Source organism: Apodemus sylvaticus, chromosome 1, assembly GCF_947179515.1.
Source record: "Apodemus sylvaticus chromosome 1, mApoSyl1.1, whole genome shotgun sequence".
Lineage (NCBI taxonomy): Eukaryota > Metazoa > Chordata > Mammalia > Rodentia > Muridae > Apodemus > Apodemus sylvaticus.
Genome location: NC_067472.1, coordinates 198,793,703 through 198,813,576, shown reverse-complemented (window position 1 = coordinate 198,813,576; position 19,874 = coordinate 198,793,703). Strand labels below are relative to the sequence as shown.

Genomic DNA, 19,874 nt, shown 5'->3' with positions numbered 1-19,874 from the left:
CAAACTGAAGACTGCAGTTGGTAAGCCAACCACTGAAGTCTGAGGATTATTTAGTAGCCAGGGTGACAGGCCATTGTGATGTCAAGATTCAAAGGCTCATCTATAACTGACAGAGTGACAAGTGCATTTCATGTCCTTCAGTCTTTTGGCTTTAAAATTGTATTCTTTTAACCATCAATTGAAACAGGAATTTTTATTAAATAACATATTTTATAAAAAATATTTGTGACTTTATAGATGATATATCTATCTATCTCTATTTACCTATATATAGGCTTTAAAATTGTAATCTTTTAACCATCATTGAAACATAGGAATTTTTATTAAATAGCATATTTTCATAAAAATATGTATGACATGATAGATGATATATATATATAGGTAGAGAGATAGATAGATAGATAGATAGATAGATAGATAGATAGATAGACATCAGTAATAATACCTGTTCAAGGAGAGGAGGAATTATGCCCTGTTTTCTGAGGAACCACCAGACTGATTTCCAGAGTGATTGTACCAGCTTGCAATCCCACCAGCAATGGTGGAGTGTTCCTTTCTCCACATCCTCCCCAGCACCTGCTGTCTCCTGAGTTTTTGATCTTAGCCATTCTGACTGGGGTGAAGGGAAATCTCAGCGTTGTTTTGATTTGAATTTCCCTGATGACTAAGGATGTTGAACGTTTCTTTAGGTCCTTCTCAGCCTTTTGATATTCCTCAGGTAAGAATTCTTTGTTTAACTTTGTATCCTACTTTTTAATTGGGATATTTGGCTCTCTGGAGTCTAACTTCTTGATTTCTTTGTATATATTGGATATTAGTCCTCTGTTGAATGTAAGGTTGTTAAAGATGTTTTCCCAATTTGTTGGTTGCCATTTTGTGCAATTGACACTGTCCTTTGTCTTACAGAAACTGTACATTTATGAATTCCTATTTGTCAATTCTTCATCTTACAGAATAAGCTATAAGTGTTCTGTTCAGGAAATTTTCCCCTGTGCCCATGTGCTCAAGGCTCTTCCCCAGTTTCTTTTCTATTAGTTTCCGTCTGTCTGGTTTTATGTGGGGGCTCTTGATTCACTTGACTTAAGCTTAGTACAAGGGGATAAGAATGGATCAATTTGCATTCTTCTGCATGCTGACCTCCAGTTGAACCAGCACCATTTGTTGAGAAGGCTACCACTACTTGGCATATACCCTGAGGATTCACCAGCATGTAATAAGGACACATGTCCCACTATGTTCGTAGCAGCCTCATTTGTAATAGACAGAATCTGGAAAGAACATAGATGTCCCTCAATGGAACTATGGATACAGAAAATGTGGTCTAATTACACTATGGAATACAACTCAGCTATTAAAACAATGAATTCATGAAATTCTTAGGCAAAAAGATGGAACTGGAAAATATCACCCTAAGTGAGGTAACCCAGTCACCAAAGAACCCACATGGTATGCACTCACTGATAAATGGATATAGCCCAGAAGCTTGGAATACCCAAGACACAATTCACATATCAAATGATATCCAAGAAGAAAGAATGAGTGGCCCCTGGTCCTGGCAAAGCTCAATGCAGCAGTGTAGGGGATACCAGGACAGGGAAGCAGGAGGGGTTTGATTGGTGAACAGGAGGAGGGAAGAGGGCTTGTGTGACTTTTAGGGAGGGGAACCAGGAAAGAGGAAATGAGATGCTGATTGCCAGCAAAAAGAATGCAAACAGGCAACCTTGGGAAGTTGGAAGTTCAGGGGAACCTCTAGAATGTATCAGAGACCTGAGAGGAGGGACTCTCAAGACTAAAACCTAGGGACCTTAGATTAGTCTTAGTGTTTACTGACTCTATTGAATACAATGAATTAACTGTTTGTATATGATTTGTCAGAAAACAGATTCCCCAAAATAAGAGATACCTGTGAAAGTATTAAAAGCATACAGAACATCAAGTAGACACGTAATACTCAAATATTACATGTGCAGAGGAATCAAAATAGTAAAAGCTATGAAGAAAAACAACAGTGTCACATATAAAGGCTGATTAGAACAATGCCTGACTTTTTTTTACATAGAGAAATATTTATATAAATAGTATATATGTGCCACATAATCAACAGATGGATGGTGTTTCTTTTTTTTTATTTGATATAATTTATTTACATTTCAAATGATTTCCCCTTTTCTAGCCCCCCACTCTCCAAAAGTCACGTAAGTCCCCTTTTCTTCCCCTGTCCTCCCACCCACCCCTTCCCACTTCCCCGTTCTGGTTTTGCCGAATACTATTTCACTGAGTCTTTCCAGAACCAGGGGCCACTCCACTTTTCTTCTTGTACCTCATTTGATGTGTGGATTATGTTTTGAGTATTCCAGTTTTCTAGGTTAATAACCACTTATTAGTGAGTACATACCATGATTCACCTTTTGAGTCTGGGTTACCTCACTTATTATGATGTTTCCTAGCTCCATCCATTTGCCTAAGAATTTCATGAATTCATTGCTTCTAATGGCTGAATAGTACTCCATTGTGTAGATATACCACATTTTTTTGCATCCACTCTTCTGTTGAGGGATACCTGGGTTCTTTCCAGCATCTGGCAATTATAAATAGGGCTGCTATGAACATAGTAGAGCATGTATCCTTATTACATGGTGGGGAATCCTCTGGGTATATGCCCAGGAGTGGTATAGCAGGATCTTCTGGAAGTGAGGTGCCCAGTTTTCGGAGGAACCGCCAGACTGCTTTCCAGAGTGGTTGTACCAATTTGCAACCCCACCAGCAGTGGAGGAGTGTTCCTCTTTCTCCACACCCTCTCCAACACCTGCTGTCTCCTGAATTTTTAATCTTAGCCATTCTGACTGGTGTAAGATGAAATCTCAGGGTTGTTTTGATTTGCATTTCCCTAATGACTAATGAAGTTGAGCATTTTTTAAGACGCTTAAAGGGAAGTAAAAACAGAGGAATCAAAATAGTAAAAGCTATGAAGAAAAACAACGTCACATATAAAGGCTGATTAGAACAATGCCTGACTTTTTTTTTTACATAGAGATATATTTATATAAATAGTATATGTATGCCACATAATCAACAGATAGATGGTGTTTCTTAGTCTTAAGTCAGGCTGAGGAGTGATCAACGCCTCTGACCAATTAGTGAATTAGTTTTGGGGACACTGGCAGCTGTGGGAATGAATGACTCCAAGTACTACCCTAGAGCTATAAGGAAAGGAAGCTGGTCCCTTCTTGATTCACCCCATTCCTTCTGTTGAACAAGCAGGTAGGCAATAGAAAAGCCAGGATTGTGTCTACACTTGTCTATCCCTGGACACTGGGGGGCAGGAAGATGATTCAATTAAAACTGCACTTTCATTTTCTGTTTACACTTTACACATTTTGCACTTGGGAGAAGGAAAACTACAGCTGGGTCCTCCCTCTGAGGTTTCTCTGGTGGCAATGTAATGCATTTCTTTGTTCCTGTTTCTCTGCTCAAGCCCTGGCTTTGAGCCCAGAGGACTAATATCCAATATATACAAAGAACTCAAGAAGCTAGACTCCAGAGAGCCAAATAACCCTATTAAAATGGGGTACAGAGCTTAACAAAGAATTTTTACCTGAAGAACTTTGAATGGCTGAGAAGCACCTTAAGAAATGTTCAACATCATTAGTCATTAGGGAAATGTAAATCAAAACAACCCTGAGATTTCACCTCACACCAGTCAGAATGGCTAAGATTAAAAACTCAGGAGACAACAGGTGTTGGCAAGGATGTGGAGAAAGAGGAACACTCCTCCACTGCTGGTGGGGTTGCAAGCTGCTACAACCACTCTGGAAATCAGTCTGGTGGTTCCTAAGAAAATAGATAGAATATCTATCTATTTTTGTACTCCAGATTTTATTCTCATCATCTGCACTCTGACTGTTCCACTTCACATACCTCCTCCCCCCCAACCCCAGTCTCCACAAGGATGTGCCTAACACCCTCACCACACCCCCGCTCCATCCCACCAGATCTCTAAATCCCCTGGGGCAGCCAGTCTCTTGAGGGTTAGGCGCACCTTCTCTGACTGAAACCAGACCTAGCTGTCCTCTGCTGTATATGTGTGGGGAGTCTCATATCAGCTGGTGTATGTTGCCTGGTTGGTTGGTGGTTTAGTGTTTTGAGAGACCTCGGGGTCCAAGTTAATTGAGAGTGCTTTTTCTCCTACTGGGTCGCCCTCCTGTTCTCATTCTTCTAACTTTCCTCTAATTCAGCCATGGGAGTCAGCAGCTTCTGTCCATTGGTTGGGTGCAAATATCTGCATCTGACTCTTTCAGCTGCTTATTGGGTCTTTCGGAGGCCAGTCATGATGGCACCCTTATTCTTAAATCTCCATAGCCTCAGGAGAGTGTCAGGCCTTGGGGCCTCCACTTGAGCTGGATCCCACTTTGGGCCTGTCCCTGGTCCTTCTTTTCCTCAGTCTCCTCTTCATGTCCATCCCTGCAGTTCTTTCAGACAGGAACAATTGTGGGTCAGAGTTTGTCAGTGGGATGGCAACCCTATCCCTCACTTGATGCCCTGTCTTCTTGCTGGAGGCAGGCTCTATAAGTTTCCTCTCTCTACTGTAGGGATTTCATCTGAGGTCCTGCCCTTTGAGTCCTGAAAGCCTCTCACCTTCCATGTCTCTGGTACATTCTGCAAGCTCCCCCCACAACATCCTACTTCCTGAGGTTGCCTGTTACCATTTTTTTCTGCTGGCCCTCAGGGCTTCAGTCCTTTTCTGTCACCCAATAACAGACCAGGATCCCCTCCCCCCACCCAAGCTCTCATCTGTCCACTTTCCCTCCCAGTTCTTTCCCTACCCCCTTGTGATTGCTTTCTTCTTACTCTGGTGGTACTGAGCCATCCTCACCTTCAGCTTGTTTAACTTCTTGAGTTCTGTGGACTGTATCTTTGGTATTCTGTATTTCTTTGTCTTTTTTGTTAATATCCACTTATTACTGATTACATATCATGTGTGTCATTTTGTGACTGAGTTACCTCACTCAAGATATTTTCTAATTCCATCCATTTGCTTGCAAAACTCAGGATATATATAATGTATTAATGTCTCTGCTTAAGTAACTGATATGGACAAACTAACAGTGTAACTGGGTTCTACAATTCCTTTCATGGTTCTTCGAATGTATAAAAGGAAGAAGCTTACTGAATATGAATATTCATCATCCTCTGCTTCTCAACTAGGTGAAGGATTTCACTAGTTACAACCTCCTGACATCACAAGTGCTGTTTGATGATATCTTGAGCCCTCAAATAATGAGCTATTTTTCCTAATGTAAACAATTTTCTAGAGTACCATTTCACAGAAATAGGAATATTATTATTTTTTTAAAAAGTGTTGCTCCAATGCACAGGAGTGAGTCTGATTTTATTGTACAATTAAATAGTTGACACTTAGCCATGGGGAGTATTTTATAGTGACAATATGGAAGAATTTGCACAGATAAATCCCTACCTTTCATTTATTGAGCAGTACATAGAATGCCCATTTTTGGAACTTTGGAAGAAACAAATACTAACATGGATCTGTCACAGGAATACAGGTGCCTAAATAACAGAGGTGAAGGAGAATACTGAAAATGCCATTTTCCAAAGACTATGGAGAATCATGAATCAGACAAATTGGAGTCCAAGCAATAACATAATTTAATACCATTTATTAATATTAATAGATAAGAATGTGTAATACACACATAAATATAGTGAGTGAAACTATGTAACAATATGGTTAAATATAAAACTGAAGTTGTTTCTCGTAATAATCTCTTCTGCTATGGTTAAGAGGGAGATAGAAGGGAACATTGAAATAAAATGACCAGCAACTTCTTCAGTCATGAGGAAATTTCCATTGTGAAAAGATATATGTTGAAGTTGTTTCATTTTCCCCTGCTAAAGGAAACATAAAAATTTCATTGTACAAACATTCTCATATGATAGATTCACCCCATTACAGATAAGACTAGTTTTTCAGTATACTTTATGAACAAAGAATCTACACAAAGAATTACTTGAGTTAACACTATATCTGAATTTGAATAATATTGCAGGTTAAGATTCTCACATATGTGTTGTAGTGGATCCCATGCAAATTAATATTTATACCAAATGCTAGGCATTTGGCACGATCATCTCTCAAACATCATTGTTTTTGTACAAGGATAGCACAGCTTGCTGGCACATGGTTTAATCTTGTAGTAAGTTTAGTGCATTTTTAAATCAAATAATTGTTTCTAAGTGAACTTTTTTAAAAATAATTTCATATCTAAGTTATTCTACATGACTTATGGACCATGGGAAGAAAAGGATAGAAATATAGCAGGTAATATTCTGGAATTCTTACAGGGTTTTAAAAAAGAATTTCCTTGTCATACATACATGTATGTATGTATGTATGTATGTGTGTCTGTATTCTTACCTATGTATATATACATATAGTTACATAATTTAAGGGTTGTTTAAAATATTTTCCAATGCTTTAATACCATGATATGCTAAAATGCTGTTCTGATATTTACACATTTATAAAATCAAGGAATGATATTATTGTTCGTTCCCTTTGATAACTAATTAAAAGTTCTCTTAACTTGTACTACCTTCCACCTGAGGAGCATCAGATGAAATCTTTACTTCTGCAGTATGAGTATCTGTGGTTTCCCACTGTGGCCATTCATGTTTTTTTATCATAACAGGTGACTTACCAGCAGTATTTACTGATGTCTTTATGTCATCTGACCTCTTTTGGTTATGGTCACAATGATATTGTTATTCTATCCAAATATATCTACACAGTTGTCAATCATGATATGTATGATAGATTTCTGTAACACCACAAGGCCAAAAAACGATTGTCTTGTCATTTCACATACTTTAAAAAATTGAAATCAATAAAAAATTGATATCCAAAAAAATCAGGAAAGTAGCAGTAACTACAAGAAGATATGAAACTGTGATATGAAGTCTATGTCTGAAATGGAGACTCTAAGTTCTTTACAACTAACTTAACCTAGTTAAAATTTCATATATATTGCAAAGAATGGGGAAACTACTAAAGCAATGTAATATTTCAGAACTGATATGCTGCCATAATGACTGGTGAATCACAGCAATGACTTCCAAGGTTCCTTGAATTGGTGATTTTTTTGCAGGGGTTTGGGGACAGAGGCAAAGTTTTATTTTGAAGCTTTGAATGGGATGGCCGTGTAACTGCAGGCATCACAATATATGACACCATCTTTGTGACAACTTTTGGGTGGTTGGAGTGGCTTGGCTTCCTCATAGGAGGTTTGTCATTGATTAGAATTTAAGGTCACAGAAGGCAGGTGCCATTTGCAGTGTACTCTCTGTGCTTCGTGTTTGCTGCCTAAGATGAGAGCCACCAGCTCTCTGCTTCCTGTTGGTTGTCCTACCTTCCTGCAGCTATGCTCCTCTGTCATGACTTTGAAGGACATTAATCTCTCTGGATATCTAATTCCCAAATAAGTATTTCATTCTATGAGCTGCTTTAATCTCGGTGCTTTATTAAAGCAATAGAAAAATGACTAAGACAAGTTGGTAAGAAGAGGAATTTTAGTTGAGAAACTGCAACACCAGATTGGCCGATTGTCTAGGGAAGTCTATGGGATATTGTCCTGATTAACAATGGAGTTTCTAAGGACAAGATCTGCAGGATGGTGCCACCCTTGAGTTATATTGAGATAAAGAAAGGTATGGGGTACAGGTCATGAGGCAGCACTCCTACACAGCCTCTGCTTCAGTTCTTTCCTCTAGATTCCTGCATTGCTTCAGTTTGGGCCCTGACATTCCTCAGTAGTTAACTGTAACAAGGAGTATATTGTGAAGTGTTAACCTGTCCTCTGTAAGTTGCTTTTCATCAGTGTTTTATCATAGCAACAGTAATAAATTAAGACACTTTCTAAATTGAGGAACCTATTTCTTGGCCTATCTTCCTCTTTTTTGAGTAATACTAGTATGACTTTCTTCCTGTGGACCTTATTTCTGGAAGCTAGTTGTTAAAGAGAATCCTAGCTTTCTTTTCTTCTTTTGTTATTGTCTTTTTTGGGTTGTCTAACTTTTTTTCCTTTTCAAAACATATGGTATTTATTGATTCTCTGTGAATTTCTCATCATGCCACCCAGTAACACTCCTTTTCTAGTCTGACCACATCTACTCTTTCCCCTGGAAACTTCCACCCAAAATTAAAAATTAAATATAATTTAAGTAAAGTTTTAAATTAAAATTAAACTGATAGAAGAAGGAGTTTTGAGGATGAGACTTTGAGGAGAGTACTGTAATCAGGATATAAAGTAAATAATGAAAGTAATAAAAATATCAATGCATACAGCTTCATAGTAAAATTAAGAGCTACAGAAAAAAAGACTGAGGTACATTATACTGTACCTGAAATAATTCAAACATACATGATTCTATTTTGCAGAAGTAAGAGCGAGTGCTAAAAGAACGCAAATTATATTATATAACAGACACTCCAACTCCAGAAGAATGCAATCCTAGTTTGTCCTTTAATTCAGTGACCTTTCTGAGACATTCCCAATTCCTGGATCACAATGAAGACTTTGTTACCAAAGGGAATAATCATATCCCCTTACCTATTTTGGGAGGTCACTCCCAAATCATGAGTTCAGCAAGTTGGATCCCACAGCACATGAGGGGCTACGCGGACAGATAAGGTGTAGGTGTCTAAGTGATTCCTTGTAGAGGTTTTCATTTTTTTTCTTTTTTATTTTTTTTATTCGATATATTTTTTATTTACATTTCAAATGACTTCCCCTTTTCTAGCCCCCCACTCCCCGAAAGTCCCATAAGCCCCCTTCTCTCCCCCTGTCCTACCACCCACCCCTTCCCACTTCCCCGTTCTGGTTTTGCCCTATACTGCTTCACTGAGTCTTTCCAGAACAAGGGGTCACTCCTCCTTTCTTCTTGTACCTCATTTGATGTATGGATTATGTTTGGGGTATTCCAGTTTTCTAGGTTAATATCCACTTATTAGTGAGTGCATACCATGATTCACCTTTTGAGTCTGGGTTACCTCACTTAGTATGATGTTCTCTAGCTCCATCCATTTGCCTAAGAATTTCATGAATTCATTGTTTCTAATGGCTGAATAGTACGCCATTGTGTAGATATACCACATTTTTTGCATCCACTCTTCTGTTGAGGGATACCTGGCTTCTTTCCAGCATCTGGCAATTATAAATAGGGCTGCTATGAACATAGTAGAGCATGTATCCTTATTATATGGTGGGGAATCCTCTGGGTATATGCCCAGGAGTGGTATAGCAGGATCTTCTGGAAGTGAGGTGCCCAGTTTTCGGAGGAACCGCCAGACTGCTTTCCAGAGTGGTTGTACCAATTTGCAACCCCACCAGCAGTGGAGGAGTGTTCCTTTTTCTCCACACCCTCTCCAACACCTGCTGTCTCCTGAATTTTTAATCTTAGCCATTCTGACTGGTGTAAGATGAAATCTCAGGGTTGTTTTGATTTGCATTTCCCTAATGACTAATGAAGTTGAGCATTTTTTAAGATGCTTCTCCGCCATTCGAAGTTCTTCAGGTGAGAATTCTTTGTTTAACTCTGTACCCCATTTTTTAATAGGGTTGTTTGGTTTTCTGGAGTCTAACTTCTTGAGTTCTTTATATATATTGGATATCAGCCCTCTATCTGATGTAGGATTGGTGAAGATCTTTTCCCAATTTGTTGGTTGCCGATTTGTCCTTTTGGTGGTGTCCTTTGCCGTACAGAAACTTTGTAATTTTATGAGTTCCCATTTGTCAATTCTTGATCTTAGAGCATACGCTATTGGTGTTCTGTTCAGAAATTTTCTCCCTGTACCGATGTCCTCAAGGGTCTTCCCCAGTTTCTTTTCTATTAGCTTCAGAGTGCATTTTGCATTTTCTTTGACAGTTGAGTCAATGGTTTCTATGGTATCTTCGGCATCTGAGATTCTTTCTTCCATCTCTTGTATTCTGTTGTTTATATTTGCATCTATGACCCCTGATTTCTTCTCAAGGTTTTCTATCTCCAAAATTGTCTCCCTTTGTGACTTCTTTTAATTTGTCTCACACAGGAATTCAAACCAATACTTTAGTCTGACCTGCACACAACTGTGTAGCATGCTCTGTCTTCCAAACCATGACAGTTATAATGTAGAAGACCCTCAAGTGGTGGGATTACAGACACGGTACAACACTCTTGCTTGAGAAATGCACCGGTTTATAAAGTGAATATACATGTCTGAGCAAAGGATACCTCTTGGCATGGGACATTGGTCCAGTTTATAATCCTGTAAATACAAACCAATGTACCTTGAAAATACATTGATTCTAACTATGTGCAGTTCCCCAAGTGTTTACTGTATCAATACCTTTGTATAGCAGAAAAATTTCTAAGCAGAGATTGGTCATTAAGGACACTAAGCCAATTTTCATATAAATCAGAAGAAAGCAAGCTTCCTTAACTATTTCTAATGAAATCCTTTTTAATGAGGAAATCACAAGAAAATTAATGATCAATGTACATTTTAGAAAGTATTTGAGAAACATTTCTGTTTAAAAATAGCAGTTTAGTCCAGTGATTCTCAACTTGTGTGCCACAATACTTTTGGGGGTCACATATCTGTATATCGATATTCCATAGAGTATGCATAATACTCCATAATAGTAGTAAAATTTCAGTTATGAAATGACATCAAAATGATGTCATGGTTATGGATGATCACAGCATGATTTCAGACAATTAGGAAGGCTAAGAACAACTGGTTGAGACCCTACTTCCTTAAGATATTATCAGCCTATCACCAACTGGAAACTTGCCTCTAAGGTAGAAACTACAGGCAGAAGCCCATGTGTTCTTACCTAAAACTAGAATCAAAGATGCAGAGTTCTGGCTGCATTATCAGTGAAATAACCCTACTGTCTGTTCTAAGTGCTTTTCCTGGTTTCCAGTCCACACTACTACCTGCAATCAGAGAACTGCACTCCAATTCAGAGCCTGAAGGTCTGTCTGTTTCAAAGGAGGCCAGCTTCTCTGTGGGCCATCCTGAAAAGATCCTTTTATAACTGCTCTCTGAGAGGCTTCACCCAGCAGCTGACTAAAATTGATAAACAGACCCACAGGCAAACACTGAATAGAGCACTTTGACTATTATGGAACAGTTAGGGAAGGGATTCAGGGCACTGGTGGAGATTAGGAGTCTACAGGAAGACCAACAAAGTCAAATACAGGGGTGATTCCTAAAGCTTTTGGCTGTCTGTGGAAGTTCTTCACCAACTGGCCTCAGTAGGAGCAAATGTGCTAACCCTGAAGAGAGTTGATGTGTCGGGGTGCAAGGATAACACATGGGATCCCTAACCCACTCAGGGGAGAAGGGAAAAGACTCTGTAACAGGTGAGGAGGTAGAGGTCAGCATTCAAGATGTAAAATAAATAAATACATACATAAATAAATGTGAAATAATACTAATAACAGCTAAATAAAGGAAAAAAGAAACAGTAACTATATAAAACCAACAAAACAAACATATAAAAATTGTAAGTGTTCTTTCTGTAAATAAGCAACAATTAAACAATCGCAGGGACAGAAAATACCTCCTTCCTGTTGTATAATTGGGTCAATTTGTCTTTCTGATCACAGAGTGTAAAGTTGTAATATACAAGTATACCTCTGTATACAGGCACACTTGGAATGTGGTGAACTTTCTTATTCAACACCCTGCTTTACATGTGAGAAGGTCTTACAATTTCACTTCCATTCGTTAAAATGTAGAAATAATCAGCTATTTAATTAATTGTAAGCAGCAGCAAGTTTGAGGACAGGAAAGTGTCTTTGCTCATGAAATACCACAATTAACTTTCATGTTGTACCAAGGATTACAAATCAGACAAATGGAAGGTTCCCAGGTGTTCCTGTACCTTTAAATTGCTGTGAAAACTCATGGCCACCTCCAGTTACTGATCTTCACTTTCCTCCCCATGACATGGTCCCAGGTTTCTGGCAATTAGAGCCAGGCACACTTTGAAAGCTCCAGGGCCAAGGATGGATCATTCAGTAACTTTGCCTAATATTATTAACCATGCCTATTCTCAGAGCATTATCTTTTCTTTTGATGTTTGGGACCATAGCTCTATAATCTACTGAGAGGCAAACTCAGATCATTGCCCAAATAAAAATAAAACAGTGATATTTGCTCCAGAGTTACTGCTGCCCACTGGTAACTTAAACTTGGTAGACTATTTAGAAGTAGGTAGGCTAATTCTTCATTATTTGACATGGGGTTAAAATGGCAATATCTCACTAATGTAAAAGTGCTGCTTTATTTTTTTGGTAGAGAAGGAAAAGAATTAAGTTTATCTACTGGACAGAGGGCAACACTCAACTCTTTCAAAACTTATTGTAGAGTGTGATGGACCAGCTATTTTGTACTATGTTTATTTATGAGGAATAGGTTTTTTTGTTAAGTATGATTTAAGGCATGGATTTTGTAAAACACATTTTTAGCACTATTTTTCTTGTTTTGCTATTAATTGACATGGTACAGTTATAGAGGTCTTTCAGATCACAGAGTGTAAATCTCTGGGAACATTTGCAATGCCAAAACAATCCCTTCCAATATATAAGGAAGTTAACTTCCAAGAGAAGGTGTTCACCTGTGTCTTGGTGATTAATCTTTGAGCTTATGAGAATTTTACTTAACATGCCTCTTATTCAGAGGTCATGTGTCCATAGTTCAAGAAAACTATCATCATCAGGCAATCTCAAGGTAAAAAAGCACGTCTCTAGAGTGATGCTGAATGTTGGTGATGCAAAAATTGTTCTTACCTTTAAAACGGAAGCTACTGTGAGCACAGATTCTTCACTACAGTTAATATGTAGTTCAGTGTAAATCTTATCCCTCAGGGACCAGTGTGGTTTTTCTGGTACGAATCGGAATATTTGATATGAACTTTGGCCCCTTCCCGCAATTAGGGATAACATATCCTGTGTGGGATAAGGACAAACTTCGGTTATTTCAGATCCAAACACCTGAAGTACAAATGTGTCTTTTAAAGTAAACCAGAGCTATGGCAATAATGGACGCATAGCTACAACTGAAAGGAATGAAGAAGACATTTCACTTTTTTTCTATTTTAGCTTCCAAATATATTTTATTCCCTATTGATTTTTTCCAACTTTGAAACATCAATGTTTCTTGGAATTAATTAATCTTCAAGACTGAATCACACTTCTGTTCACCAAAGCATTTTGGTGGTCAGTGTTCTCTTACTTTTTCTTTTCTCCTATGAATATCTTTCCCAAGCATGCCATTCCAAGTTACTATTGGGATAGTTTTCTTTCACAGAACAAATTTCTCTTTTACTTCCTGTCTGTCATGGCCTCTATTATGAATACTAACATTTGTGATTTTAAGAAAGCTTTCTTTATGCACTATAGTACTGACAGTTTTATTTCCTTCATCTGTGACTTGTTATTTTCCAGTGTCTACATCGAAAGATGCTGTCGCATTTAAGAACCCAAGCAAATGTCAATCGTTCTCCAGTGGTTTCATTCTGTAGAAGTGATGAGCAAACACAGATTTACTCCACATTTTCTCTCATTTCAATTGACTACATGAGTACAGGCATTGATGACAGTAACTTATACTCTAATAAACCTAGGGAATGGGCAGTAATTCTCATGTGTCTAACATGATAACTTGTTAACATGCACAATAAATTCCTGGCACAGGCATAGTGCTAAAATAGATCCTGGACAGTGAAAGAATATTTCCAATGGAAATCTAGTAGCATATTTAAAATAGACTAAACCATATTAGGTGCCAATTTTATATAGTCCAGTAGCATAAAAAGATCAATATATAGCAAACAACAATGTGTATATCTAATTAATTGATAATATCAAATAAATGTCTATAAATGTTTTAAATTATGAGATTTAGTAATCTCAGAGGCAATTATATTAAAGTACAATCAAGAGTATTATGGAGTCAAAACACTGCTGAAGATATTGACAGTTGGAAAATCAATAGGGCACTTCCAAAGATTCATTTCATTCTAAAAACTGGTGAGTTTGGGTCTTTTCTGAAATCAGTTCAAATCATGGGAATACTGTATCATTTTTTTCCTTTTTCTTTAAATCAGAAGACTCAAACTTCAGTGGGATTTATATATGTTTTAAAAGGATCTTACCCTCATGAATAGGTTATCTGTACATTCATCAGTTTGATAAAATAATTCACTTAGAAGAAAGGTACCCAGAATCTATGTGAAATAGGTCAGTTGTAGAAACCCAAAATGAAACTCACAAGTACAGGAGAAGGCAGCATTCTGTCCAAACAAACAATGGGTGGAAATTTATAAAATACTTGTTTTTTTATTGGAGCAAGAGTAGTTTGACAAGGTTTGTAATGTTATATCCATATTGCCTTCTGGTTTCTCTGAATCTAATACAGGGAAATCATTATTTGTTGTAATTGATCTCACTTAGTTCTTGCATGACCCTCCCATTTCATAGCTTGCATGCCTTATGCTTCACCACAAATACACAGAAAATAAGTGATCAGTATTATAAAATTTCTAATGATGACATTCCTTGATAAGACATTGGATAATTTGTTGTATATGGCCCATACTTCTGGTATACAAAGTAATTTCTGGGTTTGCCTTGAAAGCTATGCATATAGGTACAGGATTATCAACTGTATTTCCAGATAAAATAAATATACATGTAAGATTATTTGACACTTTTATTTTCACTTCCTAGAGAAAAAAAAACAACTTTAAAACTGGTTATAAGAAATAATAAAAAAGAAAGAAAGAAAGCAAATACCAGAAACATTCTTTTTAAAAACCCCGTTTTAAAATCCCCACCTGGGAACCAGAGTCACCCAAACTCCAGCAACACCTGAGCAACAACTGACTATGCAGAGTGAAAGGAGACAAGTCTGTGGGCATCACCATGAGCTTAGGGAAGACGTTTCGTTTATGAATATGTCTTAAATCTGAAGCATCAGTCCACATATAAATCCTGATTTTGTTGTAAAGTTGATTGCTTGCTGGTTTAAGACTTCCCATAAACAATGTCAATGTATCTGTTTAAAAAGAAGAAACCATCATACAAACACCACTAATCAGATTAAACTCTGGAGGTCTATTTTGACAAAATCATTTTATAAAAATGTACAAATCATGCCCTTAAAATTCTACATAAATAGAGCACACTGGCTCACTCAGGCCTCATTTTTTTTGTACAATATTCATGTTAAATTTCTGTTATACTCTGGAACTGTCTTAACACTGGAAATGTAGAGAAACAAGCAGTTCAAACTACAGCTCAAATTATGTCTTCTCTTAAGATAGAGTTTTCCTCTTCACAGGGGATCGATTAGAAACACAGATGCTTTACAAAGGTAGAGTGCAAGAGAAAACTGTTCCATAGTGCACATTTTAATCTCTTACAAATGAACCTGAATCAGATCATGAAACAGTCCAGAGTGCTACTTGTAATGTACACAATTACAAGTGAAGTCAAACTGTTTGAAATGATAAAGAAGGTTGAGGTACTCCTTGTGAGGGGCACAGGAGGGGCAGTGCAAACTCAGAGGTATCCTAAACCTGAGGCTCCACAAATGGTTTCACAGCACTATTCCTTCCAGAGACCCCAAGCCCGATAACTTCCCTGTTTAAACTGCTCAAATTCTAGAATTCCTGGTTTTAAATCACAATAGAAAAGTCTAGCTAGAATTCAATTAGAATGTCTTAGGATAGCCCTTCTAAAAGCCCGAGTGTTGGGGTGGGGGGACAACAATCGAACACATACTTAAATTTGTTTTAACTCAGACCTTCTGCATTCCAAAATTGTATCCCTCTGACTAATATAAACCGCTGTTATAGAGAAGCAGTTATGGGGAGGGAGGAGAAGGAATGGGGGAGTGGTAATGGTAACAGACAGTACCATGGGCTGCAGAAGCCTCCCAGTCAGTGGTGCAAGGTTAACAGATCAGTCCCGCTGGCCTTCAGGCAGACAGCAAAACAGCCTGGGGAGAAGGGGACAGAGAGGGGGCCAGGGACGGGGGCCCTGCTTGGGCAGTTTACACAAGGCAGCTCAGCTCCTTTCTGGCTCATCCCTCCTCTCTATTGGCCGGCCTCTCTGTGTGTGTCTTGTCATATTTTCTTCAGCTGCTAATTGTCTGGACTACAAGACTTTAAACAGCCACAGTTTAAGAAAAAAAAGTGAAACCCTTCTAAGTGACCATCACAGCAAATCAGCTTCATGCTGATGGGTAAATTTTTCCAAGGGAAGTGTTCTTCTGATAGTTCCTGAGTCTCCAAGTCACCCCACCCCCAACCCCACCTCTGCCACACACACTCCCCTGGAGGGCTAAATGCACTGTGGCAACAAAACATTCATGCGACTTGGAATTTTAACACAATGCCATTTCCCTAGTTTAACCTGAAAGGAATGCACTAGTCACAACAGACTACATCATCCTGCCATTAAACCCTGCCAAGGAACCACTTTTTGGCCACGCTGGGCCAGCTTTGACGGGAAAGGAGTACACAGACCCACACACTGAGCCTAGAGAGGCAGCATCTGCTTCCTCAGTCTTATCCAGAAACAACCTGCCCTTGAACATGACTCCTGACCTCCTGCATTGTGACTGGCTTGGGAGGCATGTGTCAACCTGGAACTTCTGTACAGCCACACACTGAGCAGGCCATTTGTGGAGCCATCCTTGGGCAGATGCCAGCATCCTCTCTTATTACCACTGCTACCATTCAAGGCTCTGTGGCTTCGCAGAAAGGAGGCTTTCTCCAGGGTTGATAAAGCCGTGAGATGCTGTGGGGCTCACTTTCCTATTTGTCTTGTACTTTTTTTAAAACAAACTTCACTTTGCATTCATAATTAGGTTATGATTACTGACACCACCATTTGCTTTGGGGACTACTTATCAAAGGTGCCAGTTCTTTCACATTTAAGTGACATTTAATTTAAACTTACAAATTTCAAAACAGAAAAAATTCTGACATCTCCTGACAATTTTAGAAGAAAAATTCAAAGGTGGAGAAATTTCTAAAACATGCAGTTAACCATTTCACATAGCCAAAGCATTATCACAACAAAAGAAGTAACTATACTGGATTTAAACTGAATTTCTTGACACCTCACTTTGAAAGAGAATGCAAGCAATGTAAACAATAAGCAAAGAAACAAGACAAGGCATGCCTGCATCTAGTGAGAAGTTTAAGTCGAATGCAGTGGGCTGGGGGTGCAGCAGAGGCATCCAACCCTGGCAAAGCCCTGAGTTCAATCATCAGCATGGGAGAATGCATACGCCAATAAGAATAAAATCGTGTTCAACATTTGCCCATGCACACGGGTGCTCATTTCAGGTCTGAGCATGAAAACTAAGGTCTCAGACATCCAAGGCTTCACCAGTGAGCCACATCCCGAAACTTTAAACTTGTTCTAGCCCCAGTGTGCATCCCAGTTTTTAAAAATCAACACATATTTAGAATAAATCACAGCAATGTTACCACAGGCTATAATTTTGCACATACAAATCATCAATTTTCCCGAACATTCTTCTTACTACCCCTACCACCATTTTAACCACTGGGGTATGGCTCTCTGAACAAGTTTTTCCTATCTTTCTTTAATTCCCCCTTTGAGCACTCTTGTTGCTTTCTTGGGTAACATTGTCACTTTAAATCCTGTTACTTTGTCATCTTCCTCCTTTCTCTTGTACTTGCAGATCTGAAGGGATGTGAGTCCCCCTTGTTCTGACCCCACCTTGCATCCAGGTGAGCAGAATTATCCCTGTAGAAGGCACTGTCTATCCCTGGCAATGAAGCCACGCCCCTTTGCAGTAACAAATGAAGAACATCTCACTCCTTTAAAAGAATACCCTCAAATACTAAATGATGATCTCAAAGCAACTTAACATGCACATAGAAGACAAAGCCAAATGGTCTACTTTAGTGTAATTTCTGTCTCCTTAGTAGCTGGAATTAGTATAAGCCCTAGTTAAAAGACAGTTTCTCCCCCTTTACACAGACAGTATCGTGCTTTGAAAAGTCATTTTAATCCCTTTGCCGGAGCTAGGCCTGCCAAGTCCACAGAGGAGGACAACAATTAACTTCTTTTAAAATGAAAAAAAAAATCATATTGGAAAGGAGGAAAATCAATCCAACAGAAAAGAAAATGTTATATTTACATAAACTATTCCCACTTCAAAATATAAACACTGAGTCAAACTACCAGCTTAGATTCTATAAAATACAGCAATAACGACACTTGATTTTTTTCAAGGCATTTGATTTATCCATAAATTCAAATTCTAGTTATGATGTCATCAATTTGAAGCCTACTAAAACTGAAGACAGAGCAATATGAAGCCATAAGATTAAAACTGCAGAAGATCATATCTGTGTACGCCTCAGCAAGCATACTTTTCTGCTTACATCAAATTAATCAACACAGATTCCAATGTGTTTTAGACCAATAGCTAAAATATATTTCCCTTTACTTACTGGATGCACATGTGTGTTCCCACCAAGCATAGGAGTGACCTGGCCATCAAAGTACAAGTTGTAAGAGCAGTTCCCCTTTACTACAATGTACCCCCTGAGGATTAAACACAGGTCACTAGGCTTGGTGGCAAGTGCCTTTATCTGCTGGGCCATCTTACTAGTACAGGGACCAATATCTAAAGAATGAAACGGCACCAAGTCTGTGAATCTGTACAAGAGACACCTGTCACTCTCTTCAGTAACACCCACATATAACTTCTGAATTACTCTAGAATTTGGGGCATACCAGTAAATGAAGGGGTAAAAGCCATCTTATTTTCAAACAAGTTTCTGACCAATTTTATTATCTATTCACTACATTACATTTAAGAAAATCAGATTGCTACAAATATCAAAATGAAACTTCTTCTTCCTGCAAATGTATTGATGATAAAAGCAAGTATAATTAGAATAACATGGAACCAGGAAAAAAATAAGTCACATTAAAAGTTCACTCAGCAAGCAGGAAGGAAACCTTAGTTGGTACAGCTCTTGACACAGAAACAGGAGGAACCTGAGTTTGGTGTCTCAGCAGGCACATTAAAAAGCTGTACACAGTATGTCAATAAACCTAGCACTGGGAAGGCAGAGAACAGAAAATCCCTGTAGCTTATTGGCCAACCAGTCAAACAGAATAGGTCAGCTATGGGTTCAATAGAGGAGAGACTTGAGGATGACACTAGATATATGGACCTCTCCCGTTTGCACACACATGCATCTCCTCTCTCTCTCTGTCTCTCTCTGTCTCTCTCTCCCCCCTTAATGTAAACAGTTTAAAGACATCAAGAAATTTTGTAGAATTGTTTTAGCAAGGACATTAGAAATGATTAAAAACTTGGTAACCATTGCTAATTTCCATTTTGTTCAAATTAGAAGAGTTTACCACATTAAATGACATTTAAAGACTTGAGCCCAGAACTCCAACAGTATCTTTGAATTCTAGAAAACAAAATAGATGAGATTTTTTTCATGGGTTTCTACTACAAAGAGCACACATTAGTTTTCAAACAAACACACATATTGTTGTAATTTCTTTAAGGCTTCACTGGTTAAACACACACACACACACACACACACACACACACACACACACACACAGAGAGAGAGAGAGAGAGAGAGAGAGACAGAGACAGAGACAGAGACAGAGAGAAAGAGACAGAGACACAGAAAGAGACAGAGAGAGAGAGAGAGAGAGAGAGAGAGAGAGAGAGAGAGAGAGAGAGAACAAGTTTTACTCGGGATGTAGGAAAGTCTCAGAGGAAGGAAAAG

General features: G+C 38.4%; 1 protein-coding gene across 12 annotated transcripts in view; it reads right to left on the bottom strand.

Moving 5' to 3' along the window:
• LOC127674881 (zinc finger protein basonuclin-2-like) overlaps positions 1–19,874 on the bottom strand; it is a 141,735-nt gene that overhangs the window by 21,652 nt on the left and 100,209 nt on the right. For 3 of the 12 annotated variants that reach the window (XM_052170692.1, XM_052170674.1, XM_052170702.1), the window contains 2 exons: positions 12,856–13,014; positions 5,664–5,910 (listed from right to left, as the gene is read on the bottom strand). The exons of 2 other annotated variants lie outside the window; for them this stretch is intronic. In XM_052170692.1, coding sequence (XP_052026652.1) covers positions 5,734–5,910; positions 12,856–13,014 — 336 coding nt within the window. In that variant the 3' untranslated portion in view covers positions 5,664–5,733. 7 more of the 12 variants (XR_007975397.1, XM_052170710.1, XR_007975402.1 and 4 more) reach the window with 6 other exon arrangements.